At 54.0% G+C, this 25,631-nt stretch overlaps 1 protein-coding gene across 2 annotated transcripts in view; it reads left to right on the top strand.

The window, feature by feature from the left end:
* Nucleotides 1-25,631, top strand: part of MLLT1 (MLLT1 super elongation complex subunit) — a 67,047-nt gene that overhangs the window by 29,767 nt on the left and 11,649 nt on the right. For both annotated transcript variants that reach the window (XM_021705163.1, XM_021705164.1), the window contains exons 4-6: nucleotides 17,085-17,228; nucleotides 20,758-20,883; nucleotides 24,840-25,394. In XM_021705163.1, the coding sequence (XP_021560838.1) occupies nucleotides 17,085-17,228; nucleotides 20,758-20,883; nucleotides 24,840-25,394 (825 nt within the window). The remainder of the gene's footprint in view (nucleotides 1-17,084; nucleotides 17,229-20,757; nucleotides 20,884-24,839; nucleotides 25,395-25,631) is intronic.

Genomic DNA, 25,631 nt, shown 5'->3' on the forward strand with positions numbered 1-25,631 from the left:
TTTGTATCCCATAACTTTGCTATTTTATTTATTAGTTCTAACCGTCTGTGCGTGCGCGCGCGTGTGTGTGTGTGTGTGTGGCGTCTTAAGATTTTCCACATATAAGAGGTTATCATCTGCTAACAGATAATTTTACTTTTTCCTTTCCAATTTAGATGCCTCTTTTCTTTTCTTTTTCTTGCCTAGCGCTCTGGCCCCGACTTGCAGCGCTGTTTTACGTAGAAGTGGTGAGAGGCATTCCTGCCTTGTTGCTGATCTTAGAGGAAGAGGGCTCAGTCTTTCACCATTGAGTGTGATGTTGGCTGTGGGTTTTCCATATGTGGCTTTTATTATGTTGAGGTAGTTTCTTTCTGTTTCTAGTTTGCTGAGTGTTTTTTTTTTTTTTTAAGATTTTATTTATTTATTTGACAGAGAGACACAGCGAGAGAGGGAACACAAGCAGAGGGAGTGGGAGAGGGAGAAGCAGGCTTCCCGCCCAGCAGGGAGCCCGATGCGGGGCTCGATCCCAGGACCCTGGGATCATGACCTGAGCCAAAGGCAGACGCTTAACGACTGAGCCACCCAGGCGCCTCCAAGAGTGTTTTTTTTTTTTTTTTTTTTATCACAGAAGGGTGTTGAATTGTGTCCAATGCTTTTTCTGCAGTTATTGAGATGATCATGTGATTTTTGTTTTTTTTAATATTGCTACACCTCAGATCATTTTATACTTAGGAAGAAAGTATTTAATGATAACCTAGGCCAGGGGCTGTGTAGCTCCCATGATCCTCACACGGCCCTTCAAAGGGGTAGGTCCCATTTTACAGGTGGGAAAATGAAAGATGAGGGAAGTTAACCTGCCCAAGATTCCACAGCTAGGATGGGGGAGAGCCCAGAGCGGTCTGCTCTCGTCTTACTCTCTGAGTTTGGCCTTCATTTTTCTTTTGCTTTTCCGTGGTACTTAAATGGGTATGTGTTTGTTGGTCTCAGGTCTGTCTCTCCCACTAGAGTGTGAGCTCTCGAGGGCAGTGCCCCGTCAGTCATGCTCTCTGCTCCGTGCTGGCCTGCAGCACAGAGATAGCACGGGGTAAATGTTTGTGGACTGAGTGACTAAATGGACAGACCAGACGGATTCTGGAGGGGCAGCTGGGTGCGTCAAGAAGCCTTGTGACACGACAGGCACCCCCCCTTTTTTAAAACTGAGGTGAAATCCGTAGAACAGAAAAGTAAGCAGTTTCAAATGAACAATTCAGTGGCGTTTTAGTGCATTCACCACGTTATACAACCACCACCTGTATCTGGTTCCAGCATATTTTCTTCAGCCCACAAGGGAAGCCTGTCCCCAGTGAGCAGTTGCTCCTCACGTGACCTTTAGTGTCTGGCTCCTTCCACTTGCTGGAACAGGTACTGTAACTTGTATCGGAACGCCGGTCTTGTTCACGGCTGAATAACATTCCGCAGTGTGGCCATGTCCCCGTTTGTCTCCCCACTCATCCGCCGATGGACATGTGAGCTGTGGGCAGTTTTTGGCTGTTGTCAGTTGTCTGCTGTCACGAGCACGTATGTGCGTGTGCTTGTTTGAACACCAGTTTTCCATTCCTTTGGGTAGATACCTAGTGGAGTCGCTGGGTCATATGGTATTTCTCTTTAGCTTTTTCTTTTTCTTTTTCTCTTTTTTTAAGTCATTTCCATGCCGGACGTGGGGCTTGAACTCACGACCCTGAGATGAAGAGTCGCACGCTCTTCCAGCTGAGCCAGCCGGGCGCGCCAGTGTTTAACGTTTTAAGGGACCACCAAACTGCTCCCCACAGTTGCTGCATCATTTTGCTTTCCTGCCAGCAGTGTGTGAGGGTTCCAGTTTTCTCCGCATCCTTGCCAGCGCTTCCTTCCTTTGTTAACTTAATAGTTTTTCCAGTCATGGCCATCCTAGCGGGTGTGAAGGGTGAAGTGGTATCTCATTGTGGTTTTGAATTGCATTTTCCAGAGTGACCAATAAGGCCAGGCATCTTTTCGTGTGCTGGTTGGCCAGTTGCAGATCTTTGAAGAAAGATGTATTCAAGTCTTTTGCCCATCTTTTAATGTCTTTTTGTTGTTGAGTTGTAAGAGTTTTGTATGAAAGTAAGAGTTTTGTATGAATTCTGGCTAGGTCCCTGTCTTTAAACGCTGACAGCAAAGCATGTTATTTGGCAGAAAGAACGGACAACATGAACATCCCCAAGTTGGGAGCTCAAGGTCATCATCTAGGGGGATCCAGACGGTTACCCTCTAATCCCATGTTGACCCAGAAGCCTGTATGAGCTGTGGCTGATTTATTCCTGTGGAAAGTGAACTCTAGAGCATTGGGAGTGGCCTGGGAGAGCACGCTCGGGCTGCCCCAGGACAAGGCAGTGTGTTTAGGACAGGTAAATTGGTTCCTGGGTGTCCTAGGACCAATCAAGTGAGCAGAGTTTTGCTGAAATGCTCCCTTTATATCTGCATGTTGTCTTGGAAGTGGCCAGATGCATTTGAAGCCCTTCTCTCTCTCTTTTTTCTTTTTTAAAGATTTTATATATTTACTTGACAGAGTGCAAGAGAGCACAAGCAGAGGGAGCGGCAGGGAGAGGGAGAAGCAGGCTTCCTGCTGAGCAGGGAGCCCAATTCAGGACTCCATCCCAACTCCAGGATCATGACCTGAGCCAAAGGCAGGCGCTTAACTGACCGAGCCACCCAGGCGCCCCAAGAAGCCCTTCTTGTTTCAGTGTGTGAATTACATTTCATACAGTGGCTGTCCAGTAGAAATATATAAGCCCCCTATGTAATTAAAGTGTTTTTAGTAGCCACATTAAAAAGGTCAAAAAAGAAACAGGTGAAATTAGTTTTAATTATGTTACTTAACCCAGTATATCTAAAACATTATCATCTCAGCATTAATCGGTATTTTTGAATTCCTGAGATATTTTGTATTCTTTTTTCATACTAAGTCTTGGAAATTTGGTATGTGTATTACACGTACTGAATCATGTCAATTTGGACACGAAATTTTATCAGGAAGACTTGACCTATATTTAGATTCCATGAAATTCACATTCGAAGAAAGGAGTAAATTCACAAACTCAGGTTGCTCCAGACGTACATAAAGGTCTTTCACTAGCAGCCGAGTACGGACTGTCTCATGGTCCAGGATTTTTTTTTTTTTTTGTAACTTTTAATTTTGAAATAATTTTAGAAACACAGAAGAGTTCAGAGATTGTAGAGTCCTCATGTTCTCCACACCCCGCTTCCCTAATGTTTATCTTTCCCATGACTGTGGCACACGGTATTAATTTGGATTGGTAGACTTTATTAACAGACTTGGGATTTCCCTGTTTTCTAGTGTTCTTTTTCTGTTCTGGGATCTACTTCAGGATCCTACAGTGCATTTAGCATCATGTCTCTTTTGCCTCCTTCAGTCTGTGATGGTTTCTCTGCTTTTCCTTGTCTTTTCTGACCTTGACGTTTTAAAAATACTCTAGCCATGCATTTTGAAGAATGCCCCTCAAATTGGGTTTGTTTGGTGTTTTCTTATGATTGCATGGGGTTGCAGATTTTGGTAAGAAGACCACAGAGGTGGGCGCCTGGGTGGCTCAGTTGGTTAAGCGACTGCCTTCGGCTCAGGTCATGATCCTGGAGTCCCTGGATCGAGTCCCGCATCGGGCTTCCTGCTCGGCAGGGAGTCTGCTTCTCCCTCTGACCCTCCCCTCTCTCATGTGCTCTCTCTCATTCTCTCTCTCTCAAATAAATAAATAAAATCTTTAAAAAAAAAAAAAAAAAAACACACAGGGGAAGAGCCCCCCCCCCCCCGCCATTATATCGTACCAGGGAGGACCTGATATTAACTTGACTTATTACTGCGGACGTTAACCTCAATCCCTTTGTTAAGGTGCTGTCAGGCTTCCCTGCTGTAGTTAGTGTCTCTTTCCATACTCTGCTAGTTATTAGAAGCGAGTCAAGTCCAGCCCACACTCAAGCGGAGAGAAATTAAGCTCCACATCCTGGTGGTATCGTTCAAACCACCATGGTAACTAGTATCTATTTGGAGGAGATACTTTGAAAGTACGCAGTTAACCTGTTTCTTTGTCAAGTTTCATCTGCTAGTTTTAGCAGTCCATCAGTGGTGTTCTGTGCTGATCTGTTTCTTTCATTTCTTTCATTATTCATTGGAATTTTTCCGCAAGGAAGTGTCCTTTCTCCCCCATCTATGTACTCATTCACTCATTTATTTATATCAATATGGATTCATGGATATTTGGTTCTTTTCTTTGGATTATAACCCAGTCCATTATTTTCAAACTGTTCTCACTCTGGCCAATGGGACCTCCCTCAGGGGGGGCCCTGTGCCTTTTTGGTACATTCCCGTGGTTTTGGGGGTCCTTTCCTCACTTTCAGGCACCACAGGGTGCTCAGGTTTGTCTTGGGTTTCCCTGCCCCAGCCCTAGAATCGGCCACGTCTACAGGGGCCCTACTCCCTGTTATTAAAGAGTGGGACGTGAAAGCCAGGGTCTGGGAGTGAAGTGTGCTTTTGCTCCTGGGGCATCACTGCGTTTGGGCCTCTCCTGTGACAGACCTGGGGAATATATGCACATATCCAGTTGACCCTTGAACACGTTTGAACCGTGTGGGTCCACTTAGATGTGGGGTTTTTTTGGATTAACACCGTTCAGGACCGTAACTGTATTTTTTCTTCCTTATGATTTTTTAAAGTAACGTTTTCTTTTCTCTAGCTTACTTTATTGTTAAAGAACACAGTATATGATAATATAACATTGGTCAACAGTAGGCTATTAGTCATTAAATTTTGGGGGGGAGTCAGAAGTTTATATGCAGATTTTTGACTGCCGGGGGAGCTGCAGGGAGATCGGTGGCCCTAAGCCCTGCCCTGGTCAAGGGTCACCTGTGCTCACTGCCTCCGCCTGCGTGCTACTTCTGTGTCCGTCTTGTTGGCACGTACATCACAGTAACCATCAGCTCACACCAGTGCCTGCGCCAACAAGCCTCTTCTAGCGTTCTCCCTCCAATTGCTTAGTTTAACTTTCTCCGAGGGGAGACACCTGAGCCTCGCTATCTATAATGTATTTGCTTATTGTTGAACTCCAGGGGACTGGGAAAGTAAGTTTCTGAATTGCTGACCAGTACTCCTGGGAGAAATAAATTTACCAGCTGGGGTGCAGTGACTGCGTGTAGTTTTTTTTTGGTCTTGGGCCTTCTGGTATCTTTGGGCTGAAACACGGCTTCTTCACTAGGTCATATATGACAGCTCTGTCCCTCCATCTTGTCGGTGTGGTTATGTCTACATGTGTAGTATGGTTAGATTCATTCGTCACGGTCTACATTCCGTCTTGGACCCCTCCTCCTGCCCGTCTGGTTATTATTATTATTGTTTTGGTTTGTTTGTTTTCAGTGAAATTCACTCTGGGTTTTGACATGCGGTCATGCATCCGCCACAACAGTGTGCAGAGCAGTTCCAGCCTCCCCCAACCCCCTCCCGCTGTCCCTTTGAAGTCAGTCCCCTTCCCCCCTCGTCCCTTGTAAGCACTCATCTGTTTCCCATCCCTGTAGTTTGGCCTCTTCCAGATTGTCATAGAAATGGAACCACACAGCGTGCAGCCCTTTGTCTATACAGAATGTGCTGGAGATCATCCGTGTCGTTGCCTGAACGTGGGGCTCGTTCCTCTTTGTCACGTGGCTGCGCTGCGCTTCGTTTACCCGTTTGTGGTGTCAAGGACATCGCAGTTGTTTCCGGTTCTGGGTGATTATGAATAAAGTTGCCGTAAACATCCCCATGCCCGTTTTTGTGTGAACATAAGTTTTCAGTTCACGTGCATAATGATCCCTGTTGGTGTGGGGTCGCCGGGCGCGCGGAGTGGCAATGTTTGGCTTGGTAAGGCGTACCGGCAGCCAGCTGTCCGCGGTGCCCTGCGTTCCGGCCCGCGCTCCGCGCGGCCGCTTGTCTCCGCCTGCTTTTCTCAGGGGCTTGTGTAGTCGTAGCTCTCTTGTTTAAAAAACAGCTTTATGGAGATATAATTCACATGCCATATAATTCGTCCATTGCAAGTGTACATTCCATTGGTTTTTAGCATATTCGGAGTTGGGCAACCATCACCACTAATTCCAGAACATTCCCTCACCCACAAAGAAACTGTCCCCATTAGCAGTCACTCCTCATCTTCCCTCCCTCTAGTTCCTCACAACCACTAATCTACTTTTTAGCTATAGATTTGCCTGTTCTGAACCTTTCATATAAATGGAACCGTACAGTATGTGGCCTCTTCTGACTGGCATCTTTTATTTAGTGTAACGTCTTCAAAATTCATGTGCGTTGTAGCACGCATCAGTATTTTATTCCTCTTTATGGTTGGATATATTTCATCATACAGATGGACCACGTTTTGTTGATCTGTTTGTCAGTTGAGGCATTGTTTTCTGCTATTAGCGATTTTGTGTACAGGTTTTTGTGTGCATAGATGTTTTCACTTCTTTGGGGCACATCCATAGGAGTGGAATTGCTGGATCATATGGTAATTCTAGGTTTCATTTTTTGAGGAACTGCTGTACTTTTTGCCAGAGGAACTGCACCATTTTACCTTCCCACCAGCAGCGCATGGGTCCCAAAGCCTCTCCACATCCTCACCTTCACTTCCTGTCCTTTTCGTTCTAGCCATCCTAGTGGATGTGAACTAGTATCCCTAAACCCAAATCTGAATCCCTAAACCTAAATCATTAGGTTTTGATTTGCGTTAACCTGCTGGCTGATGACACTCAGCATCTTTTCATGTGTTTGTTTGCAGTTCACATATTTCCTTTGGTGAAGTGTTCAGAACTTTAGAGGTTGTTTTTTCTGTTGTTATTTGGGTTGTTTTCTTATTGTTGGGTTTTAAGGGTTCTTAATATACTTTGGATACAAGTATCTTAGTACTGCCAGGGTATTATGGGGGACTCATTCAGAAAGAGCTGGGGAATGTGTAGGGAAAGGCTTCCCTTAGGAAGCCAGGTTTACTCTGAGAGTTGCGGGTGGGTAGGGGTTGATGGGGTGGAGAGTACCAGGAGACACCCTTCCAGATGAAAGTGTTGCAGAATTTTTTTTCCCCATCGGTGCCCGCAGTTCTTGGTCACGCTACTTGGAAGAATGAAGCGGTAGACCAGACAGAGTGGGGGGGGCAGCAAAGCAAGATTTATTGAGCGATAGCAAAGTGATAGTACAAAGCTCCCAAGGAGGGAGGGGACCTGATGGGGTTGCCACCAGAGTTTCAAAGTCTAGGGGTTTTTATGGGCTTGTTGGCAAGGGCTGTTTAATCTGATCAACCCTCCCTGAGCCTGTCATCCAACCAGATTTTTGTCTCCTATCTATCATATGGGAAAGGGTGGAGGACTCCTTCCAGGATGGTGTAAAATCCTCCTAAGGGTGGTTTCCTCTTAGGGCCGGGGGCCTTGTCCATGCCTGCCTGCCTTCCAACTATCCTTCGTCAAAAGCAGCTGCACTGTGGAGGTGGAGAATCAGGGGCATTTGGGTTCTGAAGGGAGGCTGGGTGGTTGGCAGGGCAGCTTAACCCAGGCACATCAGGAAGCCATTGGAGTGTGCTAGCTGGGGGTGGGGGGTGCTACTTTCTTCGTAAAAAGCCCTCTCAGGCCTGTGTGTGGGGAGTGGGTGTGCTGTTAGACCCTCAGTGAAGGGTCGAGCCCCCTGATGCCTCTGGGTTCATCTGCCTCTGGTCAAGGCTCCAGAATGCTCAGCAGAGTGCCCATCTCATGCCCGTCCCAGATTGTGTTGTGGCAGGGTCACATTACAGAGCAGATCTGTGTCCACGTTTCCCAGAAGTAATTCAGTGGCTGCCAAACAGGAAGTACTTGTCTGTCCCAGATGGGGGTTGGGGCTGGGGAGTTGGGGCCCTATAGTGTCCACATGGGAGGGAGACTCTAGGGCTTGGTCTTGGGCATGGTGAACAGGTGTGGGGGATGGACCTGGGGGGGGGCGCTGCCCCTCCCTGAGCATGTGACCCCTGAGGATGTGACCTATGCCCTTCCCTCCCGCCCCTCCCTGGGCTAGGACCAGCTCTTGCGGCTTCCTTCAGTTTCGTGAGTTGGTGGCCCCATGATTTACCTGTTTTCACGGCACGTTGACCTTGGCTTGGAGTTGCTGTTTTGGTTTGGTTTTGAGTCATTAGCTGAGGCCAGCAGCTGGACTCAGTAGTTGTTCTAGATCTAAGGCATTGTTTGATGTGACTTCGTTTTCCTTGGGAATCCTCGTAGATCTGATTTTTTTCTTTTTCAAAGTCAAGCTGGTTCCTCTTAGTCCTGAGTTTCTGGCTTGGGGTGATTGGCAAGCCCGAGAGGAGAGAAGGCAATCAGCTGTGAAATGGTTTTCTACGCTCTCTCCTTTCTCCTGCAGCACCCGCCTGGGCCAGAGGCCCCGCCTGCGCCCTGTGGGTGTTTGTCAGGGAGTCACCGCTGGCCTGGGCTCATTTTGGTGTTGAACTTGCAGCTCGACTGCTTCATGGTAAGATGTACCGTTGATGTAGTAACACACTCTGGGAGGAGGAAAAACCTATCAGGTGTGCACGCTGACTTTAAGAGATAGCTCAATTTTTAGAAGTGGTCAAGTGTAAACAAGTTCATTTTGGTTATTTGCTGCTAATATTAGACATTCTCTCTGCCCTCCACCCCCACCCCCTATAACAAGCTATTATTGGACAGTGAGCCCCAGCCGTCACTAACTCTCCGTGGCTTTACTCAAAGGCTACTACTATCTGAGGTCAGAGGAAGGGCATTTTGTACATTTTATTAGGAAGTTTGCATGGTTTTATTTGGAAGGGTTTTTTGGTTTTGTTTTAAAGTAAGTTAAAACAGCGCTTGCCAGCTTCCGAGCCATAAGCCCTCAGAGGCATCTTCTTGGACACATCCTGGCTGACTTGTGTTCTGTGGAAATAGCCGTGTAGACAGTGTGGTAGGATTGGCAACAAGCTGGTGGGGGTCCCAGGGCCACCTAATCCTGCGCCCTTCCGCTCCCTCTCCCCCCCCCCCCCCACAGTGGAAAGGGCCCTGGCCTGTGAAGACCCTCTCCCTTGGGCAGGGCGGGGCTATTCCCACCTGCCCTCAGTTTAAATTGAGACTTGGTGTGTAAGAGCCGGCCTTGAGTGATTGGGTGGGGAACTCACATTCTCCCCTCCCAGCTTGCCCCCCTTCTAGGGTCACCACCATCTCGGCCCTTTGCCCATTCGTGGGTCAGCTTTTGGGGGCTCCGCAGAGCTCAGGAGGCAGGCAGCCCTCTGCGGAGCCGGCTGCCGGCGACTCCTGCGTGCAGGGACAGTTGGCCGGTTGATGCCGCCCAGGGGGCCCAGCCTCACGGGGCGGCGGGGGGGTGGGGGAGGTGAGGGGGCGCGGTGCCGAGGAGCCAGAGCAGGAGGGACATTGTGCCGGGCGACCGACCCAGGGAAAGGTCAGGGGGCTGCCGAGTTGTGACAGGCCATGTGAATGCCAGCCCGCTATGCAGCTAGGATTGTCTTTCCCTGTAGTAGCCTTCTGTTCCTCCGTGGGGGACCCCAGAAGCACCTCTGTTTCCTAGAGGGCAGTGTCTGGAGCAGCGCAGAGAAGCACCTCAAAAGAGCAAATGTGTGTGAGGAGAGGCTCAGCCTGACCCCAGGATGCTGGGAGGGACAGTCTACCCTCCAGCTTGGCTCCCTAACCAGTGCCTTCTTCTGGGCTCCTTGAGAAGGGGATGGAAGAATTGGCCTGGAGTCACCTTCCCTGAGAATCTTTCCTGACTGATTAATGCGTTTCCTGTAAAGATAGGAATCATGTAACTGAGTCATTCGTACTGTCACCCCCCAAAGTGAGGGAGGGGTGCAGATGAGTAGGGTCGGACAGGCTGTAATGTCAACATTAGCCCACCCCTGTGCTCACTCGGGGCCAGGCTCTGGGCTCATACGGCCTCTGTTCTGACTTTGAGAAAGGTGGTCCTGTGTTCATCATGGCAGAGCAGTTGTGGGGAGGGCAGGAGGCGGGCCCAGGCTGATGCCACCTTACTGGCCAGAGCCACAGTCTTCTCCCTTCTTCCCTTGTACACTCAGAACCCTGTGGTTTTGTTTCCTCCCCTCCTTGAGGCTCAGAGAGGTGGAGTGGCTTGTCCAGGGTCACACAGTGGGTCAGTGGCAAAGTTGCTTTGGCATCCAGAAGGTCTTGGACCCCAAGGCCCATGGTTTTCAGCCCACATTGCACTGTTTTCCTTAAGCCTTTTTTTTTTTTTTAAGATTTTATTTATTTGACAGATCACGAGAGCAGGAACACAAGCAGGGGGAGTGGGAGAGGGAGAAGCAGGCTTCCCGCCGAGCAGGGAGCCCGATGCGGGACTCGATCCCGAGACCCTGGGATCATGACCTGAGCCGAAGGCAGACGCTTAACGACTGAGCCACCCAGGCGCCCTTCCTTAAGCCTTTTAAAGTCACTTTTCTGCATCTAACTACAGAGGTGATGTGTGTGGGCTGCAGGGAATCGGAGTCCTCTCTCCAGTCTGTCTCCTTGAAGTAACCATTGTAAGCAATTAGTGAAGTACTTCTAGAAACAGTTTTTTTGTGTGGGGTGTCTGTGTGTGTGTGTGTGAGAGAGAGAGACAGGGAGGGAGGGAGATGCATTTTTAAACAAATATCTTTGGACCTCCCACATCAGGACCCCTAACTCTACCTCGTTGTTTATGATGGCTGCGTGGCGCACCCTCTAGCTTAGACCTGCTGTCATGTCCCTGATGGGCACCTCTAGGCCTCTCCCTTGAGGAATGCCTTGGGGACCCTCCTTGAACATCGGAGTCCTGGAAGCGGGACTTCAGGTGTGGTGGTGGGGGCTCCCCATGGTACTCCCCTTGCTCTCTTTCCCCGGGCGGTGGGAGGCCCGTGACCGTGAGAACCGGGCCGGGCCGGGCGGGGCTGTGTCCACAGGAAGAGGAAGACGCCAGAGGCTGTGGTCCGTGGACTTGAGCGCCTGACCTCTGTTGGTTCCATGTGGCCTTGACAAATGATTAAATGCCACCAAACCTCAGTTTCCTCTCCTGACGTATGGTGAGAGCAGTGACGAACTCCTAGAGCATTTGTGAGCCTCAAGGAAGGTGCTAGCTAAAGCCTGTGGTGCAGCGCCTGGCCCCGGGGGGCTCCCTGAGTGGTGCTGGTGGCAGGGTGGCCGCTTGAAGCAGAGAGCGAAGCATTCACCAGGTGGCCCAGGAGGATCCCAGGGGACTCAGGGATGGAGGGTTTTGTTGGCTTCATCTGGGCTCCGTGAGGGGCACTGTGTGTGCCCTTGTCCCCAGAACCAGGAGAGAGTCCGTTCGTAGTAGGCGGTCAGCAGATGCCCAGGGGCAGAGCTGTGAGCAGGGCTGGGTGTTAAGAGTCTGTTAATACAGAAAACTTAAAAAATATCTGCAGAAGTAGAGAGAGTAGCAGAACAGACCACGGCAGAGCACCTCCCCCCACCCGAGCAGTTACGCACTTGAGTACAGTGCTATTTTCATTTCTAGCCCCGGGATTATTTTGAAGTAAGTCCAAGACATCCTGTCTTTTAATCTGTAAATATTTCCATCTGTGTCTGTAAACGATAAGACTCTTCTAAAAGTATCTAGCCACAATGTCATCATAGCTGGGAAGGAACAAATTAACAATTCTTAATATCAAATGTCCAATGTCAGTTTTTTTTATTATCACGTATATATATGTTTTAATAATTTATTCAAATCAGGATTCAGGTAAGGTCGGTCCATAGTGGCTGGTTGCTGCGTTTCTTAAGCTTCTTTAAATCTTGTCTGTCTCTCCATCTCTCTCTTTCTCTCCCTTGCAAAGCATTTTAAGAAGCATGTGTATGGTTTGTCCCATGGGGAGGTTGCTGATTGCAGCCCTGTAAACTGGCAGTTAGATATGGGGCCACGATCAGATTCACGTTTCACTATTTTATGAACCCTGGGGCTTCTAACAGGGGTATGGCAGACAGGCCCTGAAAGAGAAGTGTGGGCAGGGCCCAGATAGCAAGGACACAGCCCCGAGGCCCTCCTCAGCTGGTGCGTTCTGGGCCGCCGGGAGTCTGGCTGCACACAGGGGTGAGGCTGAGAACCTGGGGGTCCTCCAGGGCCAGCCCTGCCGGCTGCAGAAGAGGATGGGGCCCGGGGTGGCCAAGGGGCAGCAGCGGAAACCACAGGTCTGGTCAGCCAGCCCCACGGCTGTGGGCCATTGGCCTTGGCACGGGCCCGTGCCAGCCGTGGGCCTTGGCCGGGGCTCCCGTGGCCTGGACTGCCCGAACGCTGTGGACGAGTCCACGCGCTCCAGGTTTGGGCGCTGGCACCAGTTAGGCCAGTTCCTCTGCGTCTTAGTTTGCTGAGTCTAGAGAGAGACGCTGGCCTGTGGCCAGTATCCTGGATGGTGGGTGGCCGCCTGCGAGCCGCGCTCATCTTTGCTGAGATTGGGGCACCTGTAGGATCTGGCTGGAATGACAAGGATGTTGCTTTTGGGACTGTGGGCCCAGCACACCCTGAACTTGGCTGCTCCTCACTGAACACGTTGCTGGCTCTTGGAGGCATTGTCAGGCAGGGGGCGTCACAGGCCGGAGGTCTCATCCCAGGTCACCAGTGCCGGACACACGGTGGGCACCCAGGGGAAGGCCTCCGCCCGGCCCACGTGCTGCGTGCCCACCTCTGGGGAGCCCTAAAGCACTCCTCCTACTTTGCTTCAGGGGCCAGGGCTTAATGCAGCCTGCCCAGAGTGAGTCCCGGCTCTCTGCGCCCCGCCTGTGTGGCCCCAGGCAGCTCGTCTGCCTCTTCCAGTTTCTTCATCCGGGAAGTGGGGTCGCGGAGAGCACCCGTGTCTCGGCCTGTGAAGCAGTCGTATGTGTTAAGTGCTTAGAGAAGTGCCTGGCCATGGTAAGCGCCGGTGAATGCTGGGCACCCTGGGCTCGGCACCGGGCCTTCTGCCTCTCTCCACCCCCGTGTGCGGTAGATAGGGCCGCAGATCGGCCTTTCGTAGTCCCCGTGAGCTCCCCTTTTCCTGCTGGCGAATCCTGCAGCTTCAGTCACCGTCTGTCTGCTGGGTCTCCCAGGTGACCTCCTACAGCCTAGAGCTCTTTCTGGTAAAGCTGTAGCTTCCCTTTCTCGAGGGCACCAAGCTGAGGCGATTAGATGCCTTGTCTCATCCAATACTCCCACTCGTAGTTGAAGAAACCGAGGCTTAGGGAGGATGGGCCTCATGACCAAGTCCGGGCAGCCCGTGAGAGGTGAGCCCCCGTCCTGGTCTAACCCCGTGCTCACGGGGGGCTGTCAGGGATGTCCAGCTGCCTGCCCACGTCCTGCTGGCGTTCCCCGAGGCCCCCGGCCACCCTCCCCTCCCTGACATGCTCCCTTAGCTGAGTTCCTTCACGTGTGCGGCTCTGTTGCGCTGAGTCCACTCACAGAATTTTTGGGGAAATAGTGAAACATCTACAGAAGTAGGAGGAGTGCTTTAACAAGTCCCCGTAGCCACCCGCTGGGTCTAGCACTTTCCGCGTGTGGCCCTGACACCGTGATTTCATGTGTCCCTGTTTCAGAATGTGTCTCTTAAAAGATGAGAACTGCTTTTTAATCATACAATAATATCAGTATCACACCTACAAATTAATATTCCTGAATATCCAGTGTTTCAAGTTTTTTTTGTTTGAATCAGATCTAGATAAGACCAACACATTGTAATTCATGAGTTTGTCTTGTAAGTTCCTTTTACTGTGAAAAGGTATAAAGTAGGGAAGAATCTCCTTATACCATTGCTTTTCTTTGCAATTTACTTGTTGAAGCAACCGGGTCATTTGTCCTGTAGAGTCTGGTATCACCTGGCTTATTGTTGCTTTTGGACCTGCTTTTGTTATACGCCATCCTCTGATTTGTACGTTCCCGGTTAGTTTGAACTTGAATCTGGAGCTGAAGTCCTCCCTGGAAGGTGGTACGTTGGCCTTGTGGGTGGCCTGTGTTTGTGGTGTTGGCTGCAGTGGATGGACAGTGCCCCGGTCACTGACCCGTTAGGAGGGACAGAACAGTGGTGCCCGCATTCCTTCTGCACGCATTAGCTGGACTACATCCCTGCAGTCTGCCTCCCAGATCTTCTGTGTTTACCTCGTGGGAAGGCAGGAGAAATGCTTGGTGTGGATTTTTTTTTTTTTTTTTTACTCCCTTTATTTGCCAGGTTCAAACCCTGCCCCCCCATAGTGGCATCCTGCAGGCCCGAGGGTGTTTGCTTCCTGGGACACAGATCTGGGCTTGTTCTTTCTGAGCCCAGATCCCCCTGTAGACCCCTCTGCCCCCAGGATGTGGCCAAGGCCATCCATCTCTCCAGGTCACCTCTTGCCACCACTGTCCCCCGTCCCGTTCCAGCTATAGCCATATGGACTCTCGGGGCTCTAGAAAGGACTCTGCTGTGGCCTCTGCAGCTTCTCCCCACCCCCTTCTTCATTGACTCATGGCCCCTCTCTCAGCCTGGCACAGCCTCCAGGGAACCTTCCTGGCCCCCTCTCCACCCCCACTATTGGGTCGTGCTCCGCTCTTGCCCATCTTAACATTTCATTCTTTTGACAAAAATGTCTTGTGTGCAGGACAGGGGTCCCCACAACCCTTGCCTCCAAGGGGTTCCCAGTTTGGTGGGGACACATCCCCGCTGTGACAAGTGCCTCCACGAGGTTGGCACAAAACCGTGCAGGCACAGAGGAGAGGCATCAGCCGCATTCGGGGGTGTAGCAGAAGCTTGACATGGGGGCTTCTTTCTCTTCCTTAACAAGCAGTTGGAAAGCAGCTGGCTGATGGCCTGGAACAGAGATCCGCATGGCTCTCCTCCATGCTCTTCCCAGGATTGCTGACCTTCCAACTAGGCAAGAGGAATAATGATGCTGAGCCTTTCTCTTCACACTTAGTGTTTGACTTGGGAAGGCAAGCACTCCCTAGGCTGACCTCATTACACCTCATCACTCAGACCAGGCCACGTGTCCACCTTGGGCCAGGGAACAGTTTCCAAGTCTGCTTTAGATGGGCTGGGGGTGGAAACCATTCTTGTTGACCCCAAGGGCTGCTGGGGGGAGGGTGAGGCCAGGGTTACCTCACTGGTTGGCATTGCCTTGGGAAGGCCTCTTTACTTGTCTTCTCTGCACTGGACTTCAGGCTCCCAGAAGGCAGAGTCTGCGACTCTTTCGTTCGACAGGTGCATCTTCTACCTGTGGCCTAAATGGGGGGGGGGGGGGGGGGCGAGTTGTCCTCGTGCAACTGCGGGACCCCACTCCTGTCCCGTTTATTCAGAAGCAGGCACAGGGTCAGCCAGGTTCCCTCTCCTAGGTGTCGCCCACTCATCAGAGCTCAACAAGCCCAGCATGGCTCATGTGAACCATGTGACCGCTGGCTGGGGAGACGGAGGAGGAGGGTGAGGTTGCCCGAGCCCCTGGCTGCAGTCAGAGCGGCAGGAATGAGGCTCAGCCCCAGCCTCTGCTCCCTTCTCCCCCCAAGGACTGTGACCCTGCTGGTCTGTGTGGAAGGAAGGGTGGGAAAGAGAGAGCGTGGGCATGCCTGTGTGGAAGGCTCCGTGCTTCCCCCTTCCTTCCTTACCCCTGACTGTCCAGTCCTGAAGTGAGATCCCCTTCACCAGCACCCCGACTCCTAGGGTTCTCTCCCCTGCTGGAGAGCATTTTTAAAAAATTGCCTATAATATACATACCACAAAATTCCCTTTTAAAGCATACTAATTCGGTGGTTTTTTAGTATATTCAGTGTTGTGTGGCCATGAGTTTTCTAATTCTAGAACATTCCATCACCCCAGAAAACAACCTCATCCCCATCAGCAGTCACTCCTCATCCCCAGGCCCAAGTTCCTAACAACCACGAGCCCTCTTCCCGTCCGTGGAAGAGCCTGTTCTGGCCGTGTCACATACGTGGACTCACACCCCGTGTGGCCTTCTGTGTCTGGTTCCCTCCCTGAGCGTCGTGGGCTCAGGGTCCGTACCTCGGGCAGCGTCTGTCGGCCTCTCACTCCCGTCCGCAGCCGAGGGATGCACCCACACGTGGAGGGACACGTTACGTTGACCCACTCATCCGTCAGCGGACACTGGGGTTGTATCCACTTTTTTTTTTTTTTTTTAAGATTTTATTTATTTATTTGACACAGAGAGACAGCGAGAGAGGGAACACAATCAGGGGGAGTGGGAGAGGGAGAAGCAGGCTTCCTGCCGAGCAGGGAGTCCGATGCAGGGCTCGATCCCAGGACCCTGGGATCATGACCTGAGCCGAAGGCAGATGCCTAACAACTGAGCCACTCAGGCGCCCCGGGTTGTGTCCACTTTTGACTGTTGTGAATCCTGCCGTGCTACATAGACGTGCAAGCGTTTGTGTGAACATAAGATTTCATTTCTCTCGGCTGTGTATTAGGAGGCATGTATGGGGCGGTTACTCTGTAGTAAACATGGGGAGGGCCCCCCAAACAGCCCCGGGAGTCACGGCACTGGTGACGGGGCACCCACTGCCCCACGGCCTCACCACCACTTGAGATTTCCCACTTTGTAAAGAACCGCTGTGCTGGGGGCTGGGAGGTGTTATCTCGTGGTTTGGATTTGCCTTTCCGTGATCATTAGTGATGTTGGGCACCTTCTAGTGGGCTTGTTGGCCATTTGGATGTCTCTGGAGCTGTCTCCCCCTTACAGGAAGGGAGCGTGGGGTGTAGACTGAGGAATCACGGGCCTCGGGGCCTGGGGTCAGACCTCCGTAGTGCCACTCATCAGCCGTGTCTTCAGGCCTCGGTCTCTCCGTTTGTTGATGGGTGCCATGAGGGTCGAAGGGGGGGTGTGTGTGCCATCAGCAAGAATATGTCCAGCAACTGTCTGAGAACGTCATTCTTAATGATCGGTGTTTCTCTCGTGGAGACTGCTTTGCTGGGTCCAATGCAAGTAGTAAGTTAATTTATTTTGGGAAACAGAATAGACGAGAAGGAGGCACACGAGAGAAGCAGGTAAGGGACTGAGGGGAGAGAAACGGGGGCCCAGCACAGGGGAGAGAAGGGGCCAGTGGTGGGGAGCGTATCTTGGGGCCGCCTGCCCCTCTCAGGTGAACTTCCTTGTTTTCTTTGTTGAAGGAGGAGCCCAGGAAGGTATGCTTCACCTATGACCTGTTCCTGAACCTGGAGGGCAACCCGCCTGTGAACCACCTGCGCTGTGAGAAGCTCACCTTCAACAACCCCACCATTGAGTTCCGGTACAAGCTTCTGATGGCTGGCGGGGTGAGTGTGCCCCTGCTCAGACAGACGCTGGGGAGGGGCCGGCCGCTCGCTCGTGGCTCCTGCGTGGCCCCTCTTGTTGAGCGGCCTCGGTGCGCAGGGTGCCCCGGGGTCTCCCGGCAGGTCTCGTCAGCGTCGGTTGGGTGCCCGAGACCCGGAGGGGCAGCCTGCTCAGGCAGCACCTGGCCGCCCCGTGCAGGATCCAGGTGTCCCGAGTCTGCGCCAGGGCATTGTCAGCTGGAACGACTAGTGACTAGTTATCCCCAGAGTTTCTTGGTTCACTGTGGTTAATGAGCATCCTCCTCCGTGGGAAGGAGGGGTGGGAGGAGTGGGCGTGAGGCCAGTGTGTCAGCGTGGTGAGGCGCAGGAGCCAGCTTTGAACCGGATCGGCAAGGCCGTACTGGGGCTGCGTCATTCGGGGAAACAGCAGTGGCTCCCCGGGGGTTCCCTGATGGCGAGCGTTGCCTGGCAGCCTTGTCGTAGTGAGGCCAGGCAAAGGCGTCGGCTCTCAGAACCCAGGTCTCTGAGGGAGCCGTGCGGCTGGGGATCCGTGTGTGGTGGCAGAGTGCGGGGAGCACAGTTGAGAACTGGAGTAGGGGCGCTTGGTGTGGAGGAGGAGGGGTGCCTGGCCGAGGAACGGCCAGGCCGAGGACGTGGGACGTCCCACAGCCACCTTTCAGTGCCCCAGGGTCACTGAGCATTTGTCTAGTGGCCAGCCAGGAAGATTGGGGTCAGGGCCACGAGTGTGCGTGCATGTGGCAGGGCAGGCCCACCTCCCCAGTGAACATAGGGAGTTTGGCTTGAGCTTCTGTAGGCCTGCAGAGCAGTCCTTTCTGATTCAGTTGGATCTTTTGTACTTTTTTTTCTTTTTTAATAAAGGCAGTCATTTATTCATTGTAGAAAATTTGATTATGTTCTGCCAGGTTCCTTATAAAAAATGTGTCTGTGATTATAATGTAGCATGTGATGGCTGACGGGAACAAACAGGGAGGTGTTGGAATCCGTTCACAGAGACATTTGTCCTGAAGTTTGCCTGACAGGTCTGGAAGAGCCAAGGAAGTGGGGGGGGGGGGGGGCGCTGCTGGGGTCCACAGTCCTCCCCAGCTCTGCTTCTCCACCTTCTTTCTGCTGCCGGATATTTTCCGAAATATTTGTTACCCAGAGGCTCCATAGTCAACATTTTCTTTGGGAGACACACGTGCACTTAGCATTCCTGGCCTCTCAGAGCTCCAGGACCAAGGGACTGCCCCCGTCTGCCCCCTGCATAAGGAGGTTTTCTTTGCTAAGAGATGAAGGCTTGATGTGCATCATCAAAACCTATAAAACCGGAGGGCGGAGGCGGCGAGGGGGAGAGGTTGGGAGTGCAGGTCCGGCGAGCCGTTTGGGAAGGGCCAGTCCTGGAGAGAAGAGGCAGAGCCCGGCACGGTGGTCTCCGGCACGGGAGGGCTGCCCGGAGAACTGACTGGTTGGTCAGGAACTTTCTCACCCTTTGGGGCTTGCCCTGGGCTAATGGCAAAGCAGCGCTCTCTGGTCTTTGGAGCAGCCTGAGACCTTGGTGGGATAGTAGCTCCCAACACGTGAGTTGTGGTCCTCGTGTGCCATTCTGGAGCGGAGTGTCCCCCCTGGGGCTGGCATTTGCCATCTTGTGGCCGATGACCATAGACACATGACCGCAGACCCGCCTGAGCTGATGTCGGTGCCGGAAGAACTGGAGTCACGACCCGACCCGTAGGTTGATGAGACCTGCCTTCCTTGCGGCCCCCTCCGCCGGCGGTCACCTGGAGCTCTGAGTCCTCGCCCGAACTTCAGGCACCTGCTCAGCAGTGTCGAGATCAGCTTTGCTCCTTGCTAGATGGTCAGCGGCCAGCCTCGGAGAGGCGGCTGCCTGTCCCCTCAGCGTTGTGTCTCGTCCTTTGCCCCATCGGCAGTTGAGCTGCACGGAATAGAAGTTCCTTTTGCAACCGAGGGTCTGTATTTCCATCGGGTTCGGTGGGTCATCTTGAGGCACGGCAGCGGAGATAGAAGTGGATCCGTTGGTTCACTTGACCTTTCTCAAAGGGCTGCTGTGAGAGGGGAGAGGGACCAGAGAAGCGTTCGCTGTGTTACCCTGGGGCCGCGGCAGGCTAGGACATTAATTCGAAGGGAGAGAGGAGGCCTGAAGGCTAGAGTGGAAGGAAAAGCGAGTGAAGGAGCGTTGGGACCTGTCTGTGCCCTTGGGTCAGGTTGTAGTCGCTTCTCTGTGTCCCACGAGTGCTTGCGAGCCTGAGAGCGCGGTGCTCTGCCCGAGGCCCGGGCTGCTCAGCTGGGCCTCGGGTGCCATGGGCCAGAGTGTTGTGCTTGGACGGGCTCTGGGGAACGACTGGGGCCTCTGGCTTTGCTGCCTCGGAGTCGGGGGGCCACGGGGGGGGGGGGGCCCGGGGGGGTCTCGGGGTGGTTTTTTCCCCCGTGTCCCCCCCCCCGCCTCCCTCGGGGGAAAGGTTTGGCTTATCAAGGATCCCAGGTGCTCAAGGTTATTAATGATGCTTGTTCTACTGAGCTAAATGCTTTTTTCCTTTCTTTTTTTTTTTTCTTTCTTTCTTTCTTTCTCTCTCTCTCTCTTTTTTAATGTGCACTTTATTCTTTTGTTCTGTCTCGTCTTTCTCTGGAAGGCTCGCTCTGGCTGGCTGCTAGTCGTGTGAACTTGTAGTGTCAGCATCTGGACGACTTGCCCCCAAGCCTTCTCTCCTTCAGCAGGTGCGGCGGGAGCCTGGGAGCCGCGCTGGACCCAGCAGGTGTTTCCCCGGAGCACCTCCTGGCAGGACCCCAGGCCCTTCCTCCTCGCAGCAGTTGGCTAACCGAGCGGGGCGCTCTCTGGCCTCCCCCGCAGGCTCGTGCTGCGGCTTTTGCAGAGAGCTGCACCCACCCCTGTGCAGTTCTCTCCTGCCTCTGCCTCCCATGCTGCCGATTCAGTCACCTTCGCCTGCTTGACCGCGGAGGAGGGCTTGGGCCCACCCCCCGTCCCCGGAAATGCGGGACCCGGCAAAGCCCCCCGTGCGCATGGCCGTCAGAAGTTGCTCGCTCCGCCGCGTGGCTGCCCAGTGTGGGTGTCTGGCTGGCCTTTCGCCTTTCCAAACCGTGCTTCTGGTCCTTCTAAACTGCAGTGTGCAGGTCAGCGTGGGCCACAGCTGCCTTCTCGTGCTTCTCGGCACACTCCGCAAGTCTTCCTGGCCTGGCCCTCCTGTCCGCCGCACTCCGGGCTCTCCTTCCAGAGGCCATGTGGCCGCACCTGGGCCCAGCCATCCTGGGACCCTGGCTTCTCTTCACTCTCCACCTCGAGCCCGCTTCGCTCCAAGCACTTGGCCCCAGCCTCTCATGGAGGACATGCCTTTGATTCTTTTGGAAAATTGGCGCTCCAGTCCTACCTTGCCCCTCCCCCAGAAGGCAGCTCCCACAGCCTCTGGCCATACTCCTGCAGGCTGACTTCCTCTTGCCGGTCAGAAATCCAGCCTGCCTCCTTGCTCACTGATAACATCTGTCTCTTCTTTATCACTAGGTGATGGTAATGCCAGAAGGAGCAGAAACGGTGTCCAGGCCCAGCCCCGACTACCCCATGTTACCCACAATTCCACTCTCTGCCTTCTCTGACCCCAAGAAGACCAAACCGTCCCACGGCTCCAAGGTTAGTGAGGCGGAAGGCCCAGTCACATGGGAGCACTGGGGCCCAGTGGTGGGTCCTGGGCTCAGGGCGCCCCCTCTGCAGAGCTGGACCTTCCGTTCCCAGACTCGCTCCCTTGGCATCTTCCTCTTAGAGCTCTTCGCTCTACCTGGTAGCTCCCTGCCACTTAGGAGGGTTGGCCCCTGCTGGATTGCACGAACAGCCACATGATTGCAGGCTCTTCACCCTCTTCCTCTTAAGGCCAGAGAGCCTGCCCCATCCTCACTGCTCCCACTGTCAGTGGGCCTTAGGACCCCGCAGACAGGACCCTGAGAGTCTCACGAGGTTGGGGGCCATGGACAGAGTGTTTCCACCACAGCCAAGGCTGCCCAACTCCTAGGCCTCCTGAGCGTGGCCAGGATGCGCCATCTGCCAGGGCTCGGTGCCTCCTCCCTGTGCTGTTCCAGGCTTGGCCTCTTTCTTTGGGAGCAGCTCTCAGCACAGAATGCTTATTATTTGGGGGAAGCGCCAGGTGGGACGATGTGGTGAGAAGGCGCATTTCCCCCAAGAAGAAACGTTTTGTCATCTTGTCTCAGTCCTGTTGGGCAGGCGGCACTCTGTCTTCCCGAGACCTCTCTCTTAACTGTTAAGGAGTGGTCGCTGGAGCTCTTCGATTAGTGTCCTGATGTACATATAAACTCGTGAGCGTGCATCCTATTCCCCGGTAGCCGCCTACACGGCCCTGTGTCCCGGAGGTCAAGCTCATCTGGTGTTCGGGTTACCTGCTTATCCTCCTGCCACTGACCCCACAAGTTTATCCACTTCTCATCTTTGCGTTTCTCTTGCTTCACTCACTTGTTAGGTGTTGTGGGCTTGGAGCACCCCAGGTGGGATGGGTTGAGCTCTCGGGCTGTCTTACAGCTTTCCTCATCAGCAACATGGGAGGAGAGCCGCATCACCCAGGCAGGGTCTTTCTGGCACTTTCCACAAGGCCAGTGGGTTTCTGACATCCCCAGATTTGTCTGACTTAAGCTCTCCAGACATGTGTGGTTAGAGTCCAGGTACAGAGTGCAGCTCTGGGGGTCTTTCCCATGCCGGCCTCCTGGGCCTGTCCTTCCCTAAAACGCGTGGAGGGTAAAAGGAAGAAAAATTCTTGTTGGAGATCTTGGTAGCTTCTCTCTCAGCCATCCACAGTTATTTGGGACTCTGCAGAATAGGAAGAGTAGGAATTGACATTTTTTCTGTACGTGTCACTTGCAAGCCACCCAAACCCCCCAAAGAGATGCCCTCCTGGGTGGTAAGGACACCGCAGCGGCTGACAGGCTGCATCTGGTGGGGCTGCTTGTGGCATCTCTCGCCGGCATCTCTGAGATCCTCAGGGGCCCCCAGGCCAGAAGGGCGTATCTGCCAGGGGGGCAGGGCACCCCCCTCCCTGCCCCAGGCTCTTTCTCTAGCCCCCCAGGCAGTGTGACTGAGGAGGCGCCTGCATGGGTTTCTCAGGCAGCGAAAGCAGGTTCTTCTCTGCTGATAGCTCTCCAAGAAACCCTTCTGCTCCTGAGCCAGCAGTCTCGCTCTGCTCTCCTCGGACGGACAGCCTGTGCGCCAGCCTCCTTCTCCAGCTGAGGACCTTCCTTTGGGCACTGGCTGTTCTCCCCCAGATTGGTTCCCTGCAGCCTGGAGCCGAAAGGTCTGACTGGCCAGGCCACATACTCCGGGCAGAGGGGGCTGGGAGGGAAGGGGTGGGTCCTCGCGGGGCCTTGCCCACTGCCTGGGGACTGCTGGAGAGTCTGGCTGTCGCAGCCCTCGGCGGATCATTCCCAGACGGTTCTGTCCCTAGAGGGCACCCTGGCAGGCAGGAATCGGAGCCTCCTGGGAGAGGGGCGGGTGACCCCCTGGAGGCTCACACGCCAATAATGGCCCCCCCCCGGCAGCTCCCCTGGACTGCATACATATAGATTCAGGGGCAGCCTGCTTCTCCGTCTGATGTCAGCCATGGCCTGGTTGACCTTTCCCTAAAACTTCGTTCTTAGCCATTTTCGGGTCATTAAGAGTTTGAGAATGTGACTGTGGTGAGTCCTTAACCCTGGGAATATCTACATTATGCTCAAGTTAGTGTGTGATTTCTGAGAGCCCATGATCTGGGATCCCTATGCAGACCCCCGGGTGAAGAGCCGCTGCTCCAAAGGCTGCTGCTAGTTGTGCAGGACCTGGGCAGCAGCGGAGGCGGGGTTGACCCCAGGGCTCAGGGGGTGGGCGTGGGGGGGTAGCGCGGTGGGGACCAACATGCCTGGTGGGTGTGCTTTGCCTCATGTTTCGGAGCTCGGACCAGTTCCTGCAGCCCAGGCATGCTCAGGGGCACTGCAAGAAGAGGCCGGAATTGCATGTGGCGTTTGCTTCTTGCCTCCCTCCTTGGGAGAGCAGCTTGCTGGGGAATGGAGCCCCATTCTGAAAGCCAGCCCCAAGGGGGCTGCCTTGTTAGATGGGCTGCTGGTGGCTCATGGCCTGAGCATCGCTTCCCCTGCCCTGGTGATGTAAGAGCTGGGGCCAGGGCCTCCCAGGCTATGTTTCTCCAGGGAGGCGGCAGCAACCCACGGCTATGTGGGGCTGTTGCCGAACCTTTGGCACTGACGTGGGTTATCGATTTGCAAGAAGACGACGACCCGAGTGGATCAGAGGTGGTCAAGGCTGCGCCGTCTGTCCCTGTGGCTCTTTGCTGGGAGGGTCCCATGGTGGGCTGTGAGAGCAGCGGGGGCCTTGCTGCTGGGGGTGTTCCTGGCTTGCCTGCCCTCTCCTACGCACTCCAGCCTGTCCCCTTGGCACTTGGGGTAAACTGGTGAAATGTCGCTGTCTACGTGGTGCAGGTCATCCTCTGGTCTGGCTCTGTTGGTTTCCTGGTGTGCTTCGGTCTGGAGAGCCTCCGGGCTCAGCTGTGCACCTGGCCAACTGAGTAGGGGCAGAGCCCTCCACAGCTGACCACAGCAGACACCTGTCTGGCATGCCCGGATGTACAGGGTGATGATGGGGTGTTGATAGGAAGGAAGCCCGAACAAGGTGTCACGTGGGGCTCCTGCCTGCAGACTGCACCAGCTGCTTAGGGGTGGGTAGCAGTGGCCGCCAGCCCCCTCTTGGTTGAGCGCTTGCTGCCTGCCAGGCCCTGCACCATGGCCCAGTGAGGTAGGTGGTCCCGCCCTTGTTCGGAGGAAGCCCAGGCGCGCAGGTTGGAGCCCCCTAGCAGCCTGGCTCAGGGCCCTGTCTGCCTGTCCCCAGCAGGAGCTCCGTGACTTGGTGGACCAATGCTAGAGTCTGGGCTCCATCCTCAGCCCTCTGAATTTCCAAGGTGGAGACCCAAGAGTCGTACGTGTTTTAGAAACACTGCCCAGGTGGCTTTGATTCTGAGAGGTCTGGGAGCTGTTCTGCACAGAGCCTGGGAACCCAGCCGGTACTCAGTAAATGCTAACCGTGGTGATCAAAGAACAACTGTACTGGGCGTGCACTGGGGCTGGGGCGGGGGTGACCGGGCAGGAGGCACGCAGGCTCTGTGTGGGGACAGAAGGGGGGGGGCCTGCCTGCTAGTGCCCCCCCCCCCCCCCAGCCCCGCCAACACCACACGCAGCCTCCACTACCCTGGGCCACTGGGCAGCTGCGAGGCGTTGGAGGGGGAGTGGGTAGATGTGGCTTGCCTGTCTCGTATCTGACTCACCGTGTACTCTTCTTGAATCCCTCAGGGAATGTCAGTTCAATTCAGAGGGGAATCTTAGCCTGCACTCGCCCGGGACCTGCTGACACTTCCTAGTAGTTTAAAGGGACAGCTCCATTTAAAACTCTCACCTGCTGCCTTACTTTTTCGCTTTATGGAAGATTTTCTCTAGCTGAGTCTGAATCAGGTGGATTATACTTTGTAGGGGTCGGGGGAGGCGGAGCAGGGCGACCCTGAGATGCCATTTGACCGTGTCTCTCCCCCTCCTGCCCTGGCATTTCAGGACGCCAGCAGGGAGAGCAGCAAGGCCTGCAAGACCCACAAGACGGCCAAGGAGCACCGGGAGCGGCCGCGTAAGGACTCCGAGGGCAAGGCCCCATCCAAGGAGCCGGAGCGTGAGCAGGCCAGGAGTGCCAAGGACGCCACGCGGAAGCTGGGCGAAGGCCGGCCGCCCAAGGAAGAGAAGGCTCCACCGGCCAAGGCCGCGTTCAAGGAGCCCAAGATGGCCCTGAAGGAGACCAAACTGGAAAGCATGTCCCCCAAGGGCGGGCCCCCGCCCCCACCCCCACCCAAGTCTTCCAGCAAGCGGCCGGCTGCCGCCGACTCCCCCAAGCCCAGCGCCAAAAAGCAGAAGAAGAGCAGCTCCAAGGGGTCCAGGAGCGCCCCCAGCACCTCGCCCCGCACCTCGTCTTCCTCCTTCTCGGACAAAAAGCCAGCCAAGGACAAGGGCAGCGCCAAAGGGGAGAAGGTCAAGACCGAGAGTGAGCCCAGGGAGATCAAAAAGCCCCCGGAGGTGGAGGAGTCCAACTCGGAGGACGAGGCCTCCTTCAAGACAGAGGTGAGGTGGCTCCTTCCCCCTCTGCCCCCCTCCATCCTTTCTTTCCTGGCTCTGAGCTGCTTGAAGCCTTGTCAGCCCGGAGGTTAGACGAGGAGGCTGGAATCCGAGTTCCCCACTTGCCCTTTGTAGCTTTGGGCAAACGTCCACACCTCTCTAAGCCTCAGTTTCCCCTTCTGTCAGGAAACTCTGGAGACAGTGCTTAGGGAAAAGTGGTTTTGGTAGAGTATGATAGTTTGG

Source organism: Neomonachus schauinslandi, chromosome 1, assembly GCF_002201575.2.
Source record: "Neomonachus schauinslandi chromosome 1, ASM220157v2, whole genome shotgun sequence".
In the NCBI taxonomy this organism is placed as follows: Eukaryota; Metazoa; Chordata; class Mammalia; order Carnivora; family Phocidae; genus Neomonachus; species Neomonachus schauinslandi.